This window comes from Sphaerodactylus townsendi, linkage group LG14 (genome assembly GCF_021028975.2).
Source record: "Sphaerodactylus townsendi isolate TG3544 linkage group LG14, MPM_Stown_v2.3, whole genome shotgun sequence".
NCBI lineage: Eukaryota > Metazoa > Chordata > Lepidosauria > Squamata > Sphaerodactylidae > Sphaerodactylus > Sphaerodactylus townsendi.
The window spans coordinates 7,730,267-7,747,333 of NC_059438.1; the positions used below are offsets into that span (position 1 = coordinate 7,730,267).

Consider the following 17,067-nt stretch of genomic DNA (forward strand, 5'->3'; position numbering starts at 1 on the left):
GTCAACAGGGCAGAGGAGCAAAACAATTTCAACCTGACAGGACCTCCAGATCCTGACTACATTCAGATCCCAGTCGGCGGCCGCCTCCAACATTTTCACCACCTGTGGACAGGCGACCACGTCGACCAGTGGACCAAGGAGGTCGTCACCTCAGGCTACCTCCTCGAATTCTCCAGCTTCCCAAGGTCCCGATTTCGAATCTACCCATCCCAATGCAATCCGGACAAATTAAAAAGAACCCGAGAAGCCGTTCAACACCTACTCAAGATTCGGGCCATCGAGCCGGTACCCATCTTGGAACGTTCCTGCGGTGTCTATTCACATTTCTTCACCGTTCCCAAGCGGAACGGAGACTGGCGTGCCATTCTAAACCTTCGATATGTGAACCGCTTCATCCGCCTGCGACGATTCAAAATGGAGACACTGCGATCCATCGTGGAGGCCCTCCGCCCAGACGACTACCTAACTTCACTGGACCTCACGGAGGCCTACCTCCACGTCCCTATCAACCCACTACACAGACGCTTTCTCCGGTTCGCGGTGGGGCCAGATCACTTCCAATACAGATCTCTTCCGTTTGGGCTGGCCACTGCCCCCCGAAGTCAAGGTGCTCCTGGCACCCATCATGGTTCTAACGGGAATCCACATTCACCCGCATTCCTCTCATCCGACATCCTGGTACGCTCCAACTCCAGACAACAAGCGCTACAGGATCTAGAGGTCGTCATGAACACACTGCGCCAACACGGCTTCCTGGTGAACCTCCAGAAGAGCTCCCTACACCCATCCAAACGGATGGAGCACTTAGGGGCCATAATAGACACTTCCCTCAATCGCCTATTCATTCCTCCAGACAAGATCTCCAAGATCCAGAAGCTCGTGACCAGTCTCCTTCCCGCCAACAGAGCTTCCCTCCTACAACTGGCAAAACTCATGGGATTGTTCATCTCAGTAACAGACATGCTGCAATGGGGCAGGTTCCATGCACGGACATTACAACTTTTCCTTCGCCCCTACCAATACCTCATCATGCACAAGAGGGATCGCCCTCTACAGATTTCCATAGAGCTCCGCGACAGCCTTCGGTGGTGGGCCCGTCACCAGAACCTTTCTCGAGGGAAAGTGTACCTCTACCCACACAGGCTCCAGATCTTCACCGACGCCAGCCTCAGCGGCTGGGGAGCATCGCTACAACAAAACTTCGCCCAGGGTGTTTGGACAGCGAGCCAAGCCAAACTACCAATCAATGTCCTGGAGATGAAAGCCATTCTGCTGAGCCTCCAACACTTCCAGCCAACCCTCCAGGACCGTCATCTTCTGGTCAGGACGGACAACATTGCCGCCAAGGCCCATATCAACAATCAGGGCGGGTCCAGATCCCGTCGACTTCATCGGGAGGCTACGGCCATCCTGTCCTGGGCAGAGACTCATCTCCTATCGTTGTCAGCGGAACACATACAGGGAGCCCTCAACACGCAGGCAGACTGGCTCAGCCGTCAGTCAGTAGTCGAAGCAGAGTGGCAACTACACCCCGAGATATTCCACAATCTGACTCTGGAACTAGGGAACCCCACTCTGGACTTGTTCGCAATAATGCCCAGCGCTGCCTCGCTTCTTTCTTCACTCAGATATCATCCGAGGCCTGTGGTGGATGCCCTAACCTCCCCAAGGAACTACTATATGCATTCCCTCCGTCCCCTGTCACCACTTAATTCTCAGAAAGATATGGCTAGAAAAAAGCAGAAGTCATACTGGTAGCACTGCAGGCCGGTGACGGCCATGGTTCTCTTCAATACTACAGCTGGCAGCTGCCTCCACCGGCCTTGCATTTACCATAGACATGTTGTCTCAAGGTCCCCCATCGTCCACCCCAGTTGTGGGTGTGGTTCTGTCTGACCACCGCTCGAATCCAATCTCTAGCTTACCAAGGGCTACCTAACACAGTGATAGCCACCATCATCGCGGCTAGAAGGCCTTCCACCACATATACAACTCCTCTCAGCAACCCCTCTCCACCCTTCCATCCCAGACATACTCTTGTATTCCTACAGCTGGCTTCAAAAGGGCCTCAGGAGCTCTGAATTTTCAAGAGAGGTATCTTAGCAGGCCTAGCAACCGTGGTACCTACCTTCCAATGACATCCCAGCCACCAGACACCCGGACATTATAAGGTTTCTTAAAGGTGTCTCCCAGAAACAACCTCCTGTGGTACACAGGTTCCCAGCCTGGAGGCTTAACACCGTTGTCAGCGGCCATTGCTTTCCTTCAACCAATCCAGACCATAAGTCTCAGATGGTTGCGAATGAAATTATTATTCCTCATCGCCATCACCACTGCCAGGAGGATATCAGAAATTCAAGCTCTTTCAATTAACTCCCAGTTATGCATCTTCCACAAAGACAGAGTGGTTATGTACTGATCCCCTTTCTTCCAAAGGTCGCCTCCACATTCCACCTCAAACAGGAGCTCATTATTCGTACATACTTTGTCCTTCTCCTTCCCATCCCAAGGAAAGATCTCTGGTGACCACCGCCAGAAGGACGCTTCAAGGCATTCATTATCCGCACCGAGCCTATCAGAAAAACCGAGTCGCTCTTCATCAACGTCAACGCACCTAACGCTGGGGCCAGAATGTCCAAGGCGTCCCTCAGCTACACACTTAAAACCTGCATCACCGAAGCATACAAGGCCTCCAACATTCCGTTATCTGCTGCCTTCAGGCGTCTCATTCCCCTAGAAGACATATGTAGGGCAGCCACATGGTCCTCTGTCACATCCTTCATTAGACACTACAGATTACACACCATGTCAGCTAATGAGACAGCCTTTGGCACTAGGGTGCTAGAACATATATTCGGAGACTAGACACCCACCCAGTTAAGGGACACTGCTCGGGGAGGTCCCATCCAGGATGCCCGAGATCGCCTCCAGGAGAACGGTCCATTGGTACTTACCCTGAAGGGGCCTTCTCCTGGATGGCGATGAGGGCATCCTGGCCCTCCCTGAGGTCTTAGTCTCCATCATTTAGCATCAGGTTATCTTAGAGTTATAGTTGAAAGTTAATTCCTCTTGGAGTCCGTTATAGGCATGTTGGTCCTATGTTCTATGTCTTATTTCTATGTTACTGTCACTATTCCTGTTTATTCCGAGATCTCCGTACTACTTCACTGCTAAGCCATTCGGATTCTGGGGATCAAGGAGAGAGAGAGTCCAACCCATCACAGGAAGTGACATCATTTAGTTCTGCCTCCCTGAGCATAGGTTGGAAATCACCCCATCCAGGATGCCCTCATCGCCATCCAGGAGAAGGCCCCTTCAGGGTAAGTACCAATGGACCGTTTGAGTCTCCTTGCAGGAGAGAAAGGGGGGATATCAATCCAACTTCTCTTCTTTTTATTTCCTTTAAAAGTAATTTTATTTTTGTTCTTCAAGAAATGTGTAGAACCCTGCAGTTCTTCTTACATCAGTTGTATGAATTGTCTAGGACCCATACAGAGGATCTTCAGTGGAGGCAGGGAAGGCTGAAGTATCTGAAGATGGCAGAAATATTTTCTTTGTGGAACCACTCCTGGTTTGGGTGTTGTGGGTTTTCCGGGTTGTATGGCCGTGTTCCAGTAGCATTGTCTCCTGATGTCTCGTCTGCATCTGTGGCTGACATCTTGAAGATGCCAGCCACAGATGCAGGGAAAACATCAGGATAGAATGCTATTGAAACACAGCCATACAAACCGGAAAACCCACAACACCCTAGTGATTCCGGCCATGAAAGCCTTCAACAATACACTCCTGGTTTCCTGGCAACTTACTGTTGAAGTCCCAGCAGGCTACCTAGCTTTCCAGTGAGGGAGATGTGTGTGGAATCCCTTTGAATTTAACAAGAATCAAGAGAGCTTTATAGACTTGACAGCCGGTTGTGGGAGCTTTGGACTACTTCTGGGGTTTATAAGAATGGCTGTTTAACCTTTTTTTGGAAGATCAGATACCATATTCTCTATTCAACTGATAAATTGAGTCTTCTTGTCCTCTGTTCTCACCGTTAATTAGAGCGCTGCCTGATCACAGGCAACGGAGGTATCAAAGGTAGGGGAGGGAAGACCAGAAGGTTTGCTCAGGTTCCAAGGATGGGTTAAAAGCCTGTCATCTTGCAATCTCTGTTCATGCTGCCCGTGTGACACTGTGAGAGCATTAAAAGTCCTTGATGTGTGCTGTTCACAGCTTTAGAAGTCAAAGGCCTGGGAAGTTTGAAGTGCATTTACTATGTTCAAAGCTGCTTGCTTCACATTTCCATCCCAGGTTGATCGTAAGCTTATTAGAGTGAAACTGTGTGTGTGTGTGTGTGTGTGTGTGTGTGTGTGTGTGTGTGTGTGTGTGTGTGAGAGAGAGAGAGAGAGAGAGAGAGAGAGAGAGAGAGAAGCAGGCAGGTAGGTTCAGACAGTCACTTTTCCTGTGTGGCATAATAAGGGTTTTAATTGATACTTCTCAATATACAGAATAAGCCCAAAGGCTCAGATCCAAACCCAGCAGAAAACAGGTCAGCCGTAGAGACAGTTTTCAAGCACTGGGCTAGTAGTAATACTAACCCATTGCTTGTAGAAGTAAGGCCAATGCTTTATGATTCAAAGAAGCCAACAAACAGATTCCCTCTTCTTGGAGGATTCTACAGCTCCCAGTCCCCTAAAGTGCATGCTGTCTGGTAAAAAGGAGATGTGGAAAAATGCTCAGCTGTGTGCCTCAGGAGTGTTCAGGTCAAGAGGCCAATTCAGACTAGATCGCTCCTCTGGGACTATCCTCCCCCCGCACACACACCAGAATTCTGCCTGTGGTTTGCAGCAGTGATGTAGTGGTTAAGAGCAGGTGCACTCTAATATGGAGAATCTGGTTTGATTCTCCACTTTGCCACTTGAGCTGTGAAGGCTTATATGGGGAACTAGATTAGCTTGTGCACTCCAACACACTCCAGCTGGGTGACCTTAGGCTAGTCACAGTTCTTCAGAGCTCCCTCAGCCCCACCTACCTCACTGGGTGTTGGGGGGGGAGGGGAAGGGAAAGGAGTTTGTAAGCCCCTTTGAGGCTCCTTACAGGAGAGAATGGGGGGGATATAAATCCAAACTCGTACTCATACTCGTCCTCCTTCTCCTCGGTTTTATTGTAAAGTTCTGTGATCACACAGCATGCGTCAGTAGTAACTACACAGCATGGCTGCTCCATCATAATCTCATTCTGCCCAGGACTCTTTCAGTCTCCCGTGTATCTTCAGGACTTCTGCACGCACTCAAGCCACCAGGCTCAGCCAAAATGGCAAGCGTGCTGGCAGCGTTCTGCCTTTCCCCACCCCTTCCAAAATGCTGCTGGCCAAACCATTTGGAGAGCAGCCAAAATGTCTGCTGAGGGTTTTTTGTCGTTGTTTATGAATGTTTGAAGGAATTTTGTGCTTGATGAATAATGCATCTTCCGAGTGCCTGCCTTTTACAGCTAGTGAAGATAAATGCTCGCCTACGAAAGAGGGACATCGGCACATCTGCATAGTTACTTTCATTGCTGTACTTTGTCACTAAAGCTGCACTACACAAGGAAATTAAGATACTTTTCTTCTTGCTTAGAAGTTAGAAAATAGACTGTTCAGGCCGCATTGATTACAAACAGGCTGGTGTTTCTGAATTCTTTACAGGTTTCCTTGAGATTGTATGCATAGTATAAAAAACAGCTAAGCTTTTAGTGGACCTAGTCATTGGTCACGAATGCTGCAAGTTTTCAGTTACACATCCGGCATCAAAATTGAGCCAAAAACATGTATCTCATACCCCAGCTACTCTCTCTTCCTTTTTCTGTGCTCTGTGAAGCCAAATGGAATGGCATCTTTTGTTTTGCTTAATTTCAGTGTCTGGTTGAATGAAATGCCTTTTTAAAAATTATTTTATTGCAATTTTAAAAACCAAGACAATACGTACATTTGCTAATTCCTCATAAACAATCGAATACCTTCAATCATAACTAAGTAATTGACTAAGTTAAATAATAATATCGCTAACATAGATATTCTATAATCGAAACAACATAACGTATATTAAATCACAGGTCACTATTGGTTCAGGGAGAGGTATTACCAGCATCCTCTGTCAACTGTAAAATCTCTATTACTATCAGTACTACTTCTTCTGCAGTCAGTGAAATGACTTTTAAAATAAGGCAGGATTTAAAATTTTTATTAAGGTAATGGAAGCCTATAAAATTCACAGAAAAGTAGAATAACACGGTCAGGTTGGCAGGAGCAGAAAATAAGATTCACAGCAGCATCCAGAACAAAAAAGAGTAGGTAGGAGTTGTGTTCCCTCAAACTTCAGCTGGGCTCCCGAAGAATCAGGACTTACCCTGTAGGTGGTCACTGAGCAGGAGCTGGGCTTCCTCTGGCAAGGAAAAGTGTGCATTATAGGGATATTAGGGATAGAAGCTGGTGAAGTTTAGTGTGCAGAGAAAAAGTTAACTAAAATGAAAAGTAACTTAGATATGCTTGGAAAAAGAGGAGTAACGGTCAAGAGAAATGAATGTCAACAATGACAGTGGGGAGGCCAAGCTGAAGCAAAGTTTTAAACGATGCTGAGTCATCAAGGATGAACTGGAAAAGGAGAAATATCGGAACCAGAAGGACTATCGTGTGGAAAGTTGGAATAATTGAAACCGAAGTAAAAGGGAAGTCCAGAGAAGGATCTCAAGAAAGAGAGAAGGATGGTGTGACTTGCCTTTTCAGCCAACTGAAGGGACTGACACAGAGTCCTGTGATTTTGGGGAACCACGTGTGTTTTAAACTATAAAGCTTCCCTTTAGTTATCAGGTGTTTTTAAGGCAGCAAGTGTGTAGTAACGGGTTTGCTACCATGAGGTGAATTTTTGTGGTGTGCAAGTAGAACCCTGAAATCCTTGAGGCAGTATTTGTATATAAACAACACAGAAGATGTATTTATTTCAAAGAACAAATGAGCAGCACATGTGTCAAGGTAGTCAAAGGAGGACCTGACTGAGGCACTTAAATGTAATCTAGCGATAGTTTCACATTGAGGTTTGAATTTCCAGGCACAGCAGACTTTTAACGACTAGCCACTAGGCCGGTTTCTCTCTTACACACTGGATTGCACCCCGACCAGACTGCCCTTTCCCAAGAGTCAGGCTAGATCAGGGGTAGGAAACCTGCGGCTCGAGAGCCGCATGCGGCTCTTCTGCCCTTGCACTGCGGCTCCACGAGCCGAGCCACCAGCCCCATCCTTGCCCGCCCTGCAGGCAGCAGGGCAGGCGCACCAACTGCCCATGGCTGGCTGGGCTGCGCCGCGGGCTTCCCCTCTTGCCCGCCCCGTTTGAGCGGGTCAGGCGCTTTCCTGGCGGCCGGCGAGGTCGAGCTGCTGGCCCCATCCTTGCCCGCCCTGCAGGCAGCAGGATGGATGCATCCATGCGCTTCTCAGAATGAGCGGAGTAAAAGGTAAAAAAACCCAATATATACAATGTTATCTTTATTTTAAATGTTAAAAATTATTTGCGGCTCCAAGTGTTTCTTTTCCCAAGGAAAACGGGTCCAAATGGCTCTTTGAGTGTTAAAGGTTCCCTACCCCTGGGCTAGATGGTACAAGACCTGCTCATTATCAGAGACACATTTAACAATTTGGTACTTTCTTCTCTCTCAGAGGTAGAGCTAAATCACTCTGCCACATAACCTTCACTCCATCCGTTCTTTTGCTGAGGCAGACCTGAGGCATCCTGGTCTCTCTCTGAGGCAGATCTGAACTATATCTGACTGTACTTCCCCATGGTCTAGAAGCAGAATTTTTAGAAGTCTTTTAGGTTTAGTGACAAAGAGAGAACTGAAAATCTCGGCTGGAGTAGTTTTTGTAGGAAGGCAAGGACAAGATCACAGCAATAAAAAAGGTTCAGGAAGTAGCTAAGTCCAGACAGTGAGAACATGTAAGGCTTCAGGGGTTTTAGTGACAGAAGGAAACAAAGTAGTGATGTGCTTAAGAAAAAGGAACCGAAGTAGGCTGAAGTAGTGGATACACTACCTTTTTCTATGTCAGACACTGGGGGGTGGGGGTGGGAATAAGAGGTTTAATGTATGAAAATCTTAGGTGGTCTCCACAGGTGCAGTGGAAACCAAGATATGAAAAGCCATAGGAAGGCCTTAGAAGCATGAAAGAGAAGAGAAACATCATGAACTAGAACAGAGGAAGATAAGTATATCAGCAGGCCGCTTAGATAGGGAACATAGGGTCAAATGAGAAGAGAAAAAAGCTGATGTTAATATAGAGAGCAGGCCTCCCTCCAGTCTTCTTAATCTGATGGGCATTTCTGGAATTATGAGGACAGGGAGTATATGCTACCACAAAATGGCTGCTTCAGGGAGAAGCACAAAATGGCAACCATAGATTGCTGCACTGAATCGCAAAATACGGAAAGGGTTGCAAGGCAAGCATTCTCCTCCAGGGGAAACAGCTATTTCTGGATGGTTGTTTCCCACAGGCACCAAAGTGTTGCCTCTTGGGCTCTTCTGAAGGGCCTCCTGCTCCAGTCAGTTGAAGGATTGGCTCTTTTTCTGGGGAAGAAGAAAATGAGCAGCAGGAAACCTCTTGGAACTCCCTGGACTCCGTTGAACTCACAGGGTCGATGCTGGAGATCACTGGTATTATAGGTAAAGGAAGGATATGTTGAGTCTGTTTTATCAGTGGCAAATGAAGCAAAGTCTCAACGAGAGAGAAAAGAAGGCAAACGATGATAAAGCAAAGAATAAAACAAGGAGAAATTATGGTGGGAGTCAGAGCCCAGGTTCGCTGGTTTGTTCTGTTGTCTGTCCTGTGGCCCATGTAGTCATCAGGACTAGTGCAGGGCTTCTGGTGGCCGAGCTTAGGAAATTCAGGAAAGCCAAATGCCTCTTGCAATTCATAGTTCCATTTCCTTCCTTTATTCCACTTTATGGCCTTCTGCTGCTGAGGAATCTCAGTGGTTGATGCTGATCTAATATAGTATGATTTGGAGGTGAACATTTGAGTTTAATTACACTCATTGTAATTGGTTCCAGATTACATGTTTATTAAAAGTGCTCACCTTGCTTCCTTCTTCATTAACTGCACTGCAACCTTTTGTAATTTGGGGGTGGGAAAGACATTCTGATTTAATTATTGCTACAAACAAAAACTGCAGTTTGTACTATCAGTACATTTCCTTCCTTCCTTCCTTCCTTCCTTCCTTCCTTCCTTCCTTCCTTCCTTCCTTCCTTCCTTCCTTCCTTCCTTCCTTCCTTCCTTCCTTCCTTCCTTCCTTCCTTCCTTCCTTCCTTCCTTCCTTCCTTCCTTCCTTCCTTCCTTCCTTCCTTCCTTCCTTCCTTCCTTCCTTCCTTCCTTCCTTCCTTCCTTCCTTCCTTCCTTCCTTCCTTCCTTCCTTCCTTCCTTCCTTCCTTCCTTCCTTCCTTCCTTCCTTCCTTCCTTCCTTCCTTCCTTGAAGAGGGTAGAAAACTGTTGAGAAGGTGGCTTTACCTTCAGAATTGTGCCAAAGTCATAGGGCAAAGAGCAGCAGTTGCTACAGGTCCCCATTGTAGTGATGCTTGCCTGCTCTATAGCCTGAATTTCTGTGGCGAAGCTTATCCAGGGCCTGTAGTATTTCTCGTTACCTCAGGAAGTCCCCATCAGTTTACAGTACATGAGCCCTCCCTTTCAGGCTGCATGGTTCTACCAACGTAAAAATGATGAACCAGAAAGGGCCCCAGCTCAATGTATCTTCAGAGGTGTATCACAGAGAGAAGTGTGTTACACACTGTGTCCAGTGAAAAGGGACTGTTTAGTGGGGTATATATTGTCCATGTCCCAGGGTGGGGAACCAGTCAGTAAGTAGACACAGTGTGTAACACACTTCCCTCTGTGATACACCTCTGAAGATGCTGGCCACAGATGCAGGCAAAACGTTAGGAACAAGATCCACCAGACCACGGCCACACAGCCCGGAAAACCCACCACAACCAGTTGAATCCAGCTGTGAAAGCCTTCGACAAGTTGCCAGTGTAGCATTTGTTTTATTCTCTCTCTCTTCTTTTCCAGTACAGTTTTTAACATTACTCCTTTTGACCCTTGCATTTGAATTTCCTGTGGGTTTGTCTACTTCCCACAGTGGCCATTTTGTGGTTGCACCTGTCATCCTGTGGCAGAACTGCCAAGATGCCCATCAGCTCAAAAAGGTTGGGGCCCCTACTCAAAAAAGCACCTCCAGGCTCATTCTTAAGGTAAAGAATGAAAAACGGCACCTGATACCTGCCGAGATGGTGCTTCGCTTTAGGAAGGGTTTTCTCAGCAACAGTCACGACTCAGTTACATGCTATAGGGTGGGATCCCAAACAATGAGGAAAAGCATGTTAGTGTTGTATTTGTAACAGCAGGACACAAAATAGGCCATGTGCCAGGTGGGTGCAAAGTGACTCTGCTCACTTTGTGATATGGATGTTCTAACCAAATTTTCATAATCTCCCCACAGCCCAGTTACGTTGGTGAATTGGGACCACCTGGCCGCAGTTCTTTGGACAACATTGAAATGGGGTATGCCCGACAAGTGAGTAAACTGGAATCTCTACAGGATTACCGGTATCTTAACCTCCCTAGTTAGACGACAGGCAATTCTAGATTTTACTTTTTTGTCAGGAAAGGATACTGAGGTCCCTGTCAATATCAGGACTTGGCTTCTATTTTTAAATTACTTAAATACAATTAAATATAAATATATGTTTAAGTTGCTTAAATACAGTTAAATTGTGTAAGTACAATTCACGGTGGTCTGACCTTCCAGATTTCAAGAAAATTTAAAATTTCTTCAGGAATGCTTTTCTGTTACTCCTGATGAGAAGTCTATTTTTCAAATGCATCAGGGGTATTCTTTATTTCATGCTGCATTGCCGTTTGGACAGTGTTGGTTAACGACTCTTCCCCAAGTACGAGGGTGCTGGACAGTGGAGTCTGTTCACTGGTGTGTCTGGTGAAGCATTGTCTACTGCAGAGGTATCCAACTCTGGTGCTTCAGATGTCCATGGACTACAATTCCCATCAGCCCCTGTGGCTGGTGGCTGGGGCTGATGGGAATTGTAGTCCATGGATATTTGAAGCGCCAGAGTTGGATACCCCTGGTCTACTGTGACTGGCAGTAACTCTCCAGGGTCTAAGGCACAGAAAGGTCTTGACCAAAGCTTGCTTATCTGATTTAATTTTAAAACTTGGAATGGTCAGGGGAGGAGCCTCACACTTTCAGCAAACAAACCAGATGCTTTGCCATTGAGGCCCAGTCGTTCAAATCTCTCTGCCGGCCTTGAGTATCTGCCAGCTCTTAGTTCCCTCTGCACCGCCACTAGATCAATTTGGGATTTGCCAGGCAGAACAGCGTGAAATACTAGATTGCTTCTGACCCTGGGGCCTGCCTAGAGCAGTGCAATAAACGTGAAGGAGCAATTTCATATTACTCTCCATCCCCTGACGCATCTCAGCCATAAGGCAGTGGGATTGGGAAGTTTGTCCTGGCTGAGAAACTCTAACAAGGTCATCTGATCTGTGTTTTAATTTTGTTGCAGCTATACCCTGTTCAGGATAAAGATGACCGGACATTTGTGCATTCATCTGCCATTTCCTGGCCCATCTTTGTTCCAAGATGTTCTGCTTGGGTCCTAGTGTTCACCTCTCAGCATGGTATAGTGGTGAAGAGCAGGTGGATTCTTATCTGGAGAACCGGGTTTGATTCCCCACTCCTCCACCTGAGTGGCAGAGGCTTACCTGGTGAACCAGATGTGTTTCTGCAGTCCTACACTCCTGCTGGGTGACCTTGGGCTAGTCACAGTTCTTCAGAAGCCACCAGTCTTCTTACAGGAGAGAAAGGTAGGGTATAAATCCAAACTCCTCCTCCTCCTGTCCCCAAGCCACTAGGACCCAAGCAGAGCATTCCAGAAAAAGATGGTCCAGGAAATGGCAGATGAATTCATAAATCTCCTGTCGTATTTATCCTGAACAGAATTTAACAGCTAAGGGAGAGGATTGATATGGAAGAGGAGGGGGCCGGGGGTTGCATTGAGTGGTGGAAAGCTGCTGATACTGAATTATGTTTCAGATTTATGTTTATAATGAGAAGATTGTGAATGGATATCTGCAGCCCAACTTGGTGGACCTCTGTGCTGCTGTGGCAGAACTGGATGATAAGGTACAGCCCACCATTTAGCAGAAGGAGACAACACTGCTTTGGAATTCGGCTGAGATTAGCAGGTTATTGACATAGGCTAAAACGAGCTGCTTTTTATATTTGTGTACGCGTGCTCCTGGGCGTTTCCTTTATTTGTATTTCAATTTATACTCCGCCCTCTCCCTATAGGACTCAGGGCGGCTAACAACATAGCAAAATGATATACAGTATGGCAGAATAAATACTAATAGAATACATAAGAACTAAAAGATAGGGATCAAATTACAGATGGTGACTTAAACACTCCAAGCCTAACAATTTGCCAGTAATAATAACAGCAGCACTACATCCATATATATCAATACTAAATCCATACTATATCAGTATATTCCTTTACAGAAGAAATGGGGGAAGAAACAAGAAATCATAGCAAAGAGCAGCTCCCTTTGCTGTACCCAAGCCTATCTGGGGCATTTTTAGGCTACGTGGTCCCATTTTGCCAAAAGAACCACAATTTATTAACTGATGTTTCATGTAGAAATTGGGGGACGCTGCATATTCAGGAGCTTCGTGCTGTTCCAGCGAGTCATCCCTGATGTCCAAAATCGAGGCGATGAATCCCAATTGTGGCTTTGGAAGGCTGCTTTGGCTGTGTGGCCATTCATTTAATGTGCTCCCAGCCTTAGAGAAACTCTTTCCAACGCTCTGCAACAGGATATGTCAAGACAGATTTCAGCCTGGCGTTGTATAATGTTATTGTACTGTAAGACCTTCCTCCAAAGAAGCCTGAAAATTATAGTGTTACAAATTTGTAGAAGGAGCTCTAATAGGATTTTCAAAACCACTGTAAATCTGCCTACCTCAGAGTTCCTAGGGCGTGGTAGGAAGCAGCAGAGGCGTAGTGGCTAAGAGCAGGTGCACTCTGATCTGAAGGAACCAGGTTTGATTCCCAGCTCTGCCACTTGAGTTGTGGAGGCTTATCTGGGGAATTCCGATTAGCCTGGGCACTCCCACACATGCCCAGCTGGGTGACCTTGGGCTAGTCACAGCTTTTCGGAGCTCTCTCAGCCCCACCCACCTCACAGGGTGTTTGTTGTGAGGGGGGAAGGGCAAGGAGATTGTAAGCCCCTTTGAGTCTCCTTCAGGAGAGAAAGGGGGGATATAAATCCAAACTCTTCTTCTTTATGCGGAGGCAGAGATAGTAAAACTGATTTTGAGTTCATATTGCAGCTGTGGCCTTAAAGCTATACCAGTGGTCTAGCCCAGTGAACTGAATGTACAGTGGTCATCAGTCAGTAAGTGTGAACAGTTATAACAGAGTTCCTTCATTTAAAAATGGGCACAGGACTGTGTGTGTGTGTGTGTTTTTCAGGACAGGATGGGATGGTACCTCTTTCCTGTTTGATCACAACCGGGTTTGTTTCCTAGAACATTTCTGACTTGTGGGCCATGGTGAAGCAAATGACCGATGTCCTCCTGGTCCCCGCCAGCGATGCACTGAAAGTCCGGATGAGCATGGAAGTGCAGATGGAATTTGTACGGCAGGCTCTGCATTACCTTGAGCAAAGGTATGAAGGTGACTCCTCTCTTCCTGCTGAGTCACTAGCAGTCAGGAACTCTGATTGGCTGTTTCTCTAGCACACGTACTGCAAACTGGACTCTCCAAAGATCTCCCACCTATTCTGCCTTTTCCTCAGGCACAGACCTACTTTCCAAGCCAAGAATGATTTTCTGCAATTCCCTCGAGCCCTTGAAAATGCAGCGCGAAAGAAATGGAAGCCCCTAATCGTTTCAGATCTTGTCTGTGTGCCTCCTCCCTTCAGAACATGAAGCTGCATTGGCAGTGAGCACTGCATGGTGGTTAGTTCAGTTCTGCACAAAAGCAGCTATCAGAGCAGAAGTACAGTGTGAAAATGCCTGCAGTGCGGAGGAGTGGGAGAAATCTTCTAGCATGGTGGCAAACTACTTGGAATCCAGAACTACCTTCAAGCTTCCTTCCTGTACTGCTTTTGTACTTGTTATAGGCCCCTTCCGCACATGCAGAATAATGCACTTTCAATCCACTTTCAATGCACTTTACAGCTGGATTTTACTGGGCGAAATAGCAAAATCCACTTGCAAACAATTGTGAAAGTGGATTGAAAGTGCATTATTCTGCATGTGCGGAAGGGGCCACAAAGCTGAGTAGAAATTATCCTGCAGAATTGCTCCTTAAAGTGGAAAAGAGGATAGAAAGAGCATAGGAAGAGGTGCAGATTATATGGTCTCATGTTTCTTCCCCATTCCTATGGTGATGTAGGCAGAAGAGATATTGAATGCAACTGACCTAATAACCCTAACAGTTTCCTTTGGGATGCTTCCGGATGGGTTTTTTTTTCCTTCTGAGAAGGGGACAGTTTCACCAGCCTGTTGGGGAGCAGGAAGAAAGCCTGATCTTCCCCGTTGTCCACTAGTTTGTTATTTTTGAACCGCCCCAACCCTGAATTTAGATATGAACTGCGAACACTGAGAAATGCTAGTAAAAGGCATGTCTTGTCCTAGATGCCTTTTGAGCCTTTTCAGCAATGAGATGTTTTGTATATAAATGGACCCTACCTCTCTGTTTGTATCATTCCCTTTATTGAAGGTTGTCCTTCAGAGTGAAACAGTAAGGGGAAAGCCGTGCAGTAACAGCTGCCTAAACCTCCCAGGAATCAAGGCCACAACTGAGTGAAAATGGAAAATACGCTTTGCAAGCAGAAGATTCAGTCCCCGGCATCTCCATTTAGGGAGCCATGGCTAGCAGAGATGGGGAATAGGATTTCTCCCTGTGACTTTGGGCTAGAGGGCCAGTATTTTGAGTCAATATAAGGCAGCTTACTGTCTTCAGATGTCGCATATCTGCACAAGTTAGTGGCATAAAATGAGGGTTTGTCCTTTGCTTACAAGATATAGGGTAGGAATCTCACCCTGTTTCAAACGAAAGCTTTGTAGAATCTGATCTGTGCGGTGCACTGAATTTGCTGTCACGGATATGAAGTTGGCTGCCTATCTTGGAATTCTGATGTGCAAGAAAGCAGACTAACAAATGCTCTTGTTTTTGTGCTGCAGCTAGACATCTGATTTTGAGCGCTGCCAGGACTGCCGCAGTCTTTCAGTGGAGTGATTTTCCCCTGTTCCTCAGATCTCAAAGTGCATATTTAGGCAGTGCTAACTTAAAAGACTTGCTATGCTTGTGTTCCTTAGATCTGTGAATCAAAAATTATTTATTTGTTTATTTAAACATTTAATATCATCTTGCCAATCTGAGATTTGCAAACATAGCCAAAAACTTGACGAAACTAAACTGGTAAAATATCCTTGATGACCAGAGCGGTGGTAATCATGACACTACATTATTGGAGCCAGTGTGGTGTAGTGGTTATGAGCAAGTGGATTATAATCTGGACAACTGGGTTTGATTCCCCACTCTTCCACCTGAGTGTCAGAGGCTTATCTGGTGAACCAGATGTGTTTCCTTTCATTCCTGCTGGGTGACTTTGGGCTAGTCACAGTTCTTTGAAATTCTTTCAGCCCCACCTACCTCACAAGGTTTCTGTTGTGGGAAGAGGAAAGGAAAGGAGCTTGTAAGCCACCTTGAGTCTCCTTACAGGACAGAAAGGTGGGGTATAAATCCAAACTCTTCTTCTTCTACTACTCACTTGCCACATGTTTTCTTAAATAGATGGGTGCTTCAGAGTGACTCCTCTTGCCGCTTATTTCAGAACATTAGAGCTACTGCTCAAAAAGCCCTTCCCATCCCCATTGTAATCCTGCTCTCTCTAGGTCAGGGGTCTACAACCTGCGACTCTCCAGATGTTCATGGACTACAATTCCCATCAGCCCCCAATTGGGCGTGCTGGCAGGGGCTGATGGGATTTGTAGTCCATGAACATCTGGAGAGCCGCAAGTTGCAGACCCCTGCTCTAGATAACAATCCAACCTCCACCTGTGGAGACTAGTGGCTGGGTTTCGGTTTTCTACTGAAAAAACATTCTCTGACGAGTCTAACGTTGGCCCCTTCTGCACATGCAGAATAATTCACTTTCGGTCCACTTTCACAATGGTTTGCAAGTGGATTTTGCTATTCCGCACAGCAAAATCCAACCGCAAAGTGCATTGAAAGTGGATTGACAGTGCATTATTCTGCATGTGCGAAAGGGGCCTTTGAGCAGTGAGCTGATAACTTCTCTCATGACAGAATGTGTGAGACTCATTATTGATCAACGGCGGATGATCTCTTGCAGTTACAAGAACTATGCCTTGGTGACAGTCTTTGGAAATTTGCACCAAGCTCAGCTGGGAGGAGTGCCTGGAACCTACCAGTTAGTCCGCAGTTTCCTGAACATCAAACTCCCAGTGTCTGTCCCGGGACTCCAGGTATGTGTGGCTGGAATGCCTCATCCAGAGTGGTGTAGTGGTTAGGAGCAGGCAGATTTTAATCTGGAGAGCCATGTTTGATTCCACACTCCTCCTCCTGAGTGGCAGAGGCTTATCTGGTAAACCAGCTCTGTTTCCATACTTCTTCATTCATGCTAAGTGACCTTGGGCTAGTTACAGTTCTCCAGAACTCTCAGCCCCCCCCCCCCTTATAAGTGTTGTGGGGAGAGGAAGGGAAAGAAGCTTGTATGCCACCTTGAGTCTCCTTACAGGAGAGAAAGGTGGGATATAAATCCAAATTCCTCCTCCTCTTCTTCTACTACTACTTGGATTGGAGACCTCCAAGGAATACCACTGTCATGAGGCAGCCAATGGCAAGCCTCCTCTGAACATCTCTTGCCTAGAAAACTCTACAGGGTCACTATGAGTCAGTTGTGACTTGAGGGCAACCCTTCACATCCACCCCCCACCCCCACCCCCAGCCAAAAAAAGC

General features: G+C 46.5%; 1 protein-coding gene across 4 annotated transcripts in view; it reads left to right on the forward strand.

The window, feature by feature from the left end:
• NUP93 (nucleoporin 93) overlaps positions 1–17,067 on the forward strand; it is a 94,437-nt gene that overhangs the window by 59,298 nt on the left and 18,072 nt on the right. For all 4 annotated transcript variants that reach the window (XM_048515747.1, XM_048515748.1, XM_048515749.1 and 1 more), the window contains 4 exons: positions 10,497–10,571; positions 12,108–12,197; positions 13,605–13,744; positions 16,442–16,574. In XM_048515747.1, the coding sequence (XP_048371704.1) occupies positions 10,497–10,571; positions 12,108–12,197; positions 13,605–13,744; positions 16,442–16,574 (438 nt within the window). The remainder of the gene's footprint in view (positions 1–10,496; positions 10,572–12,107; positions 12,198–13,604; positions 13,745–16,441; positions 16,575–17,067) is intronic.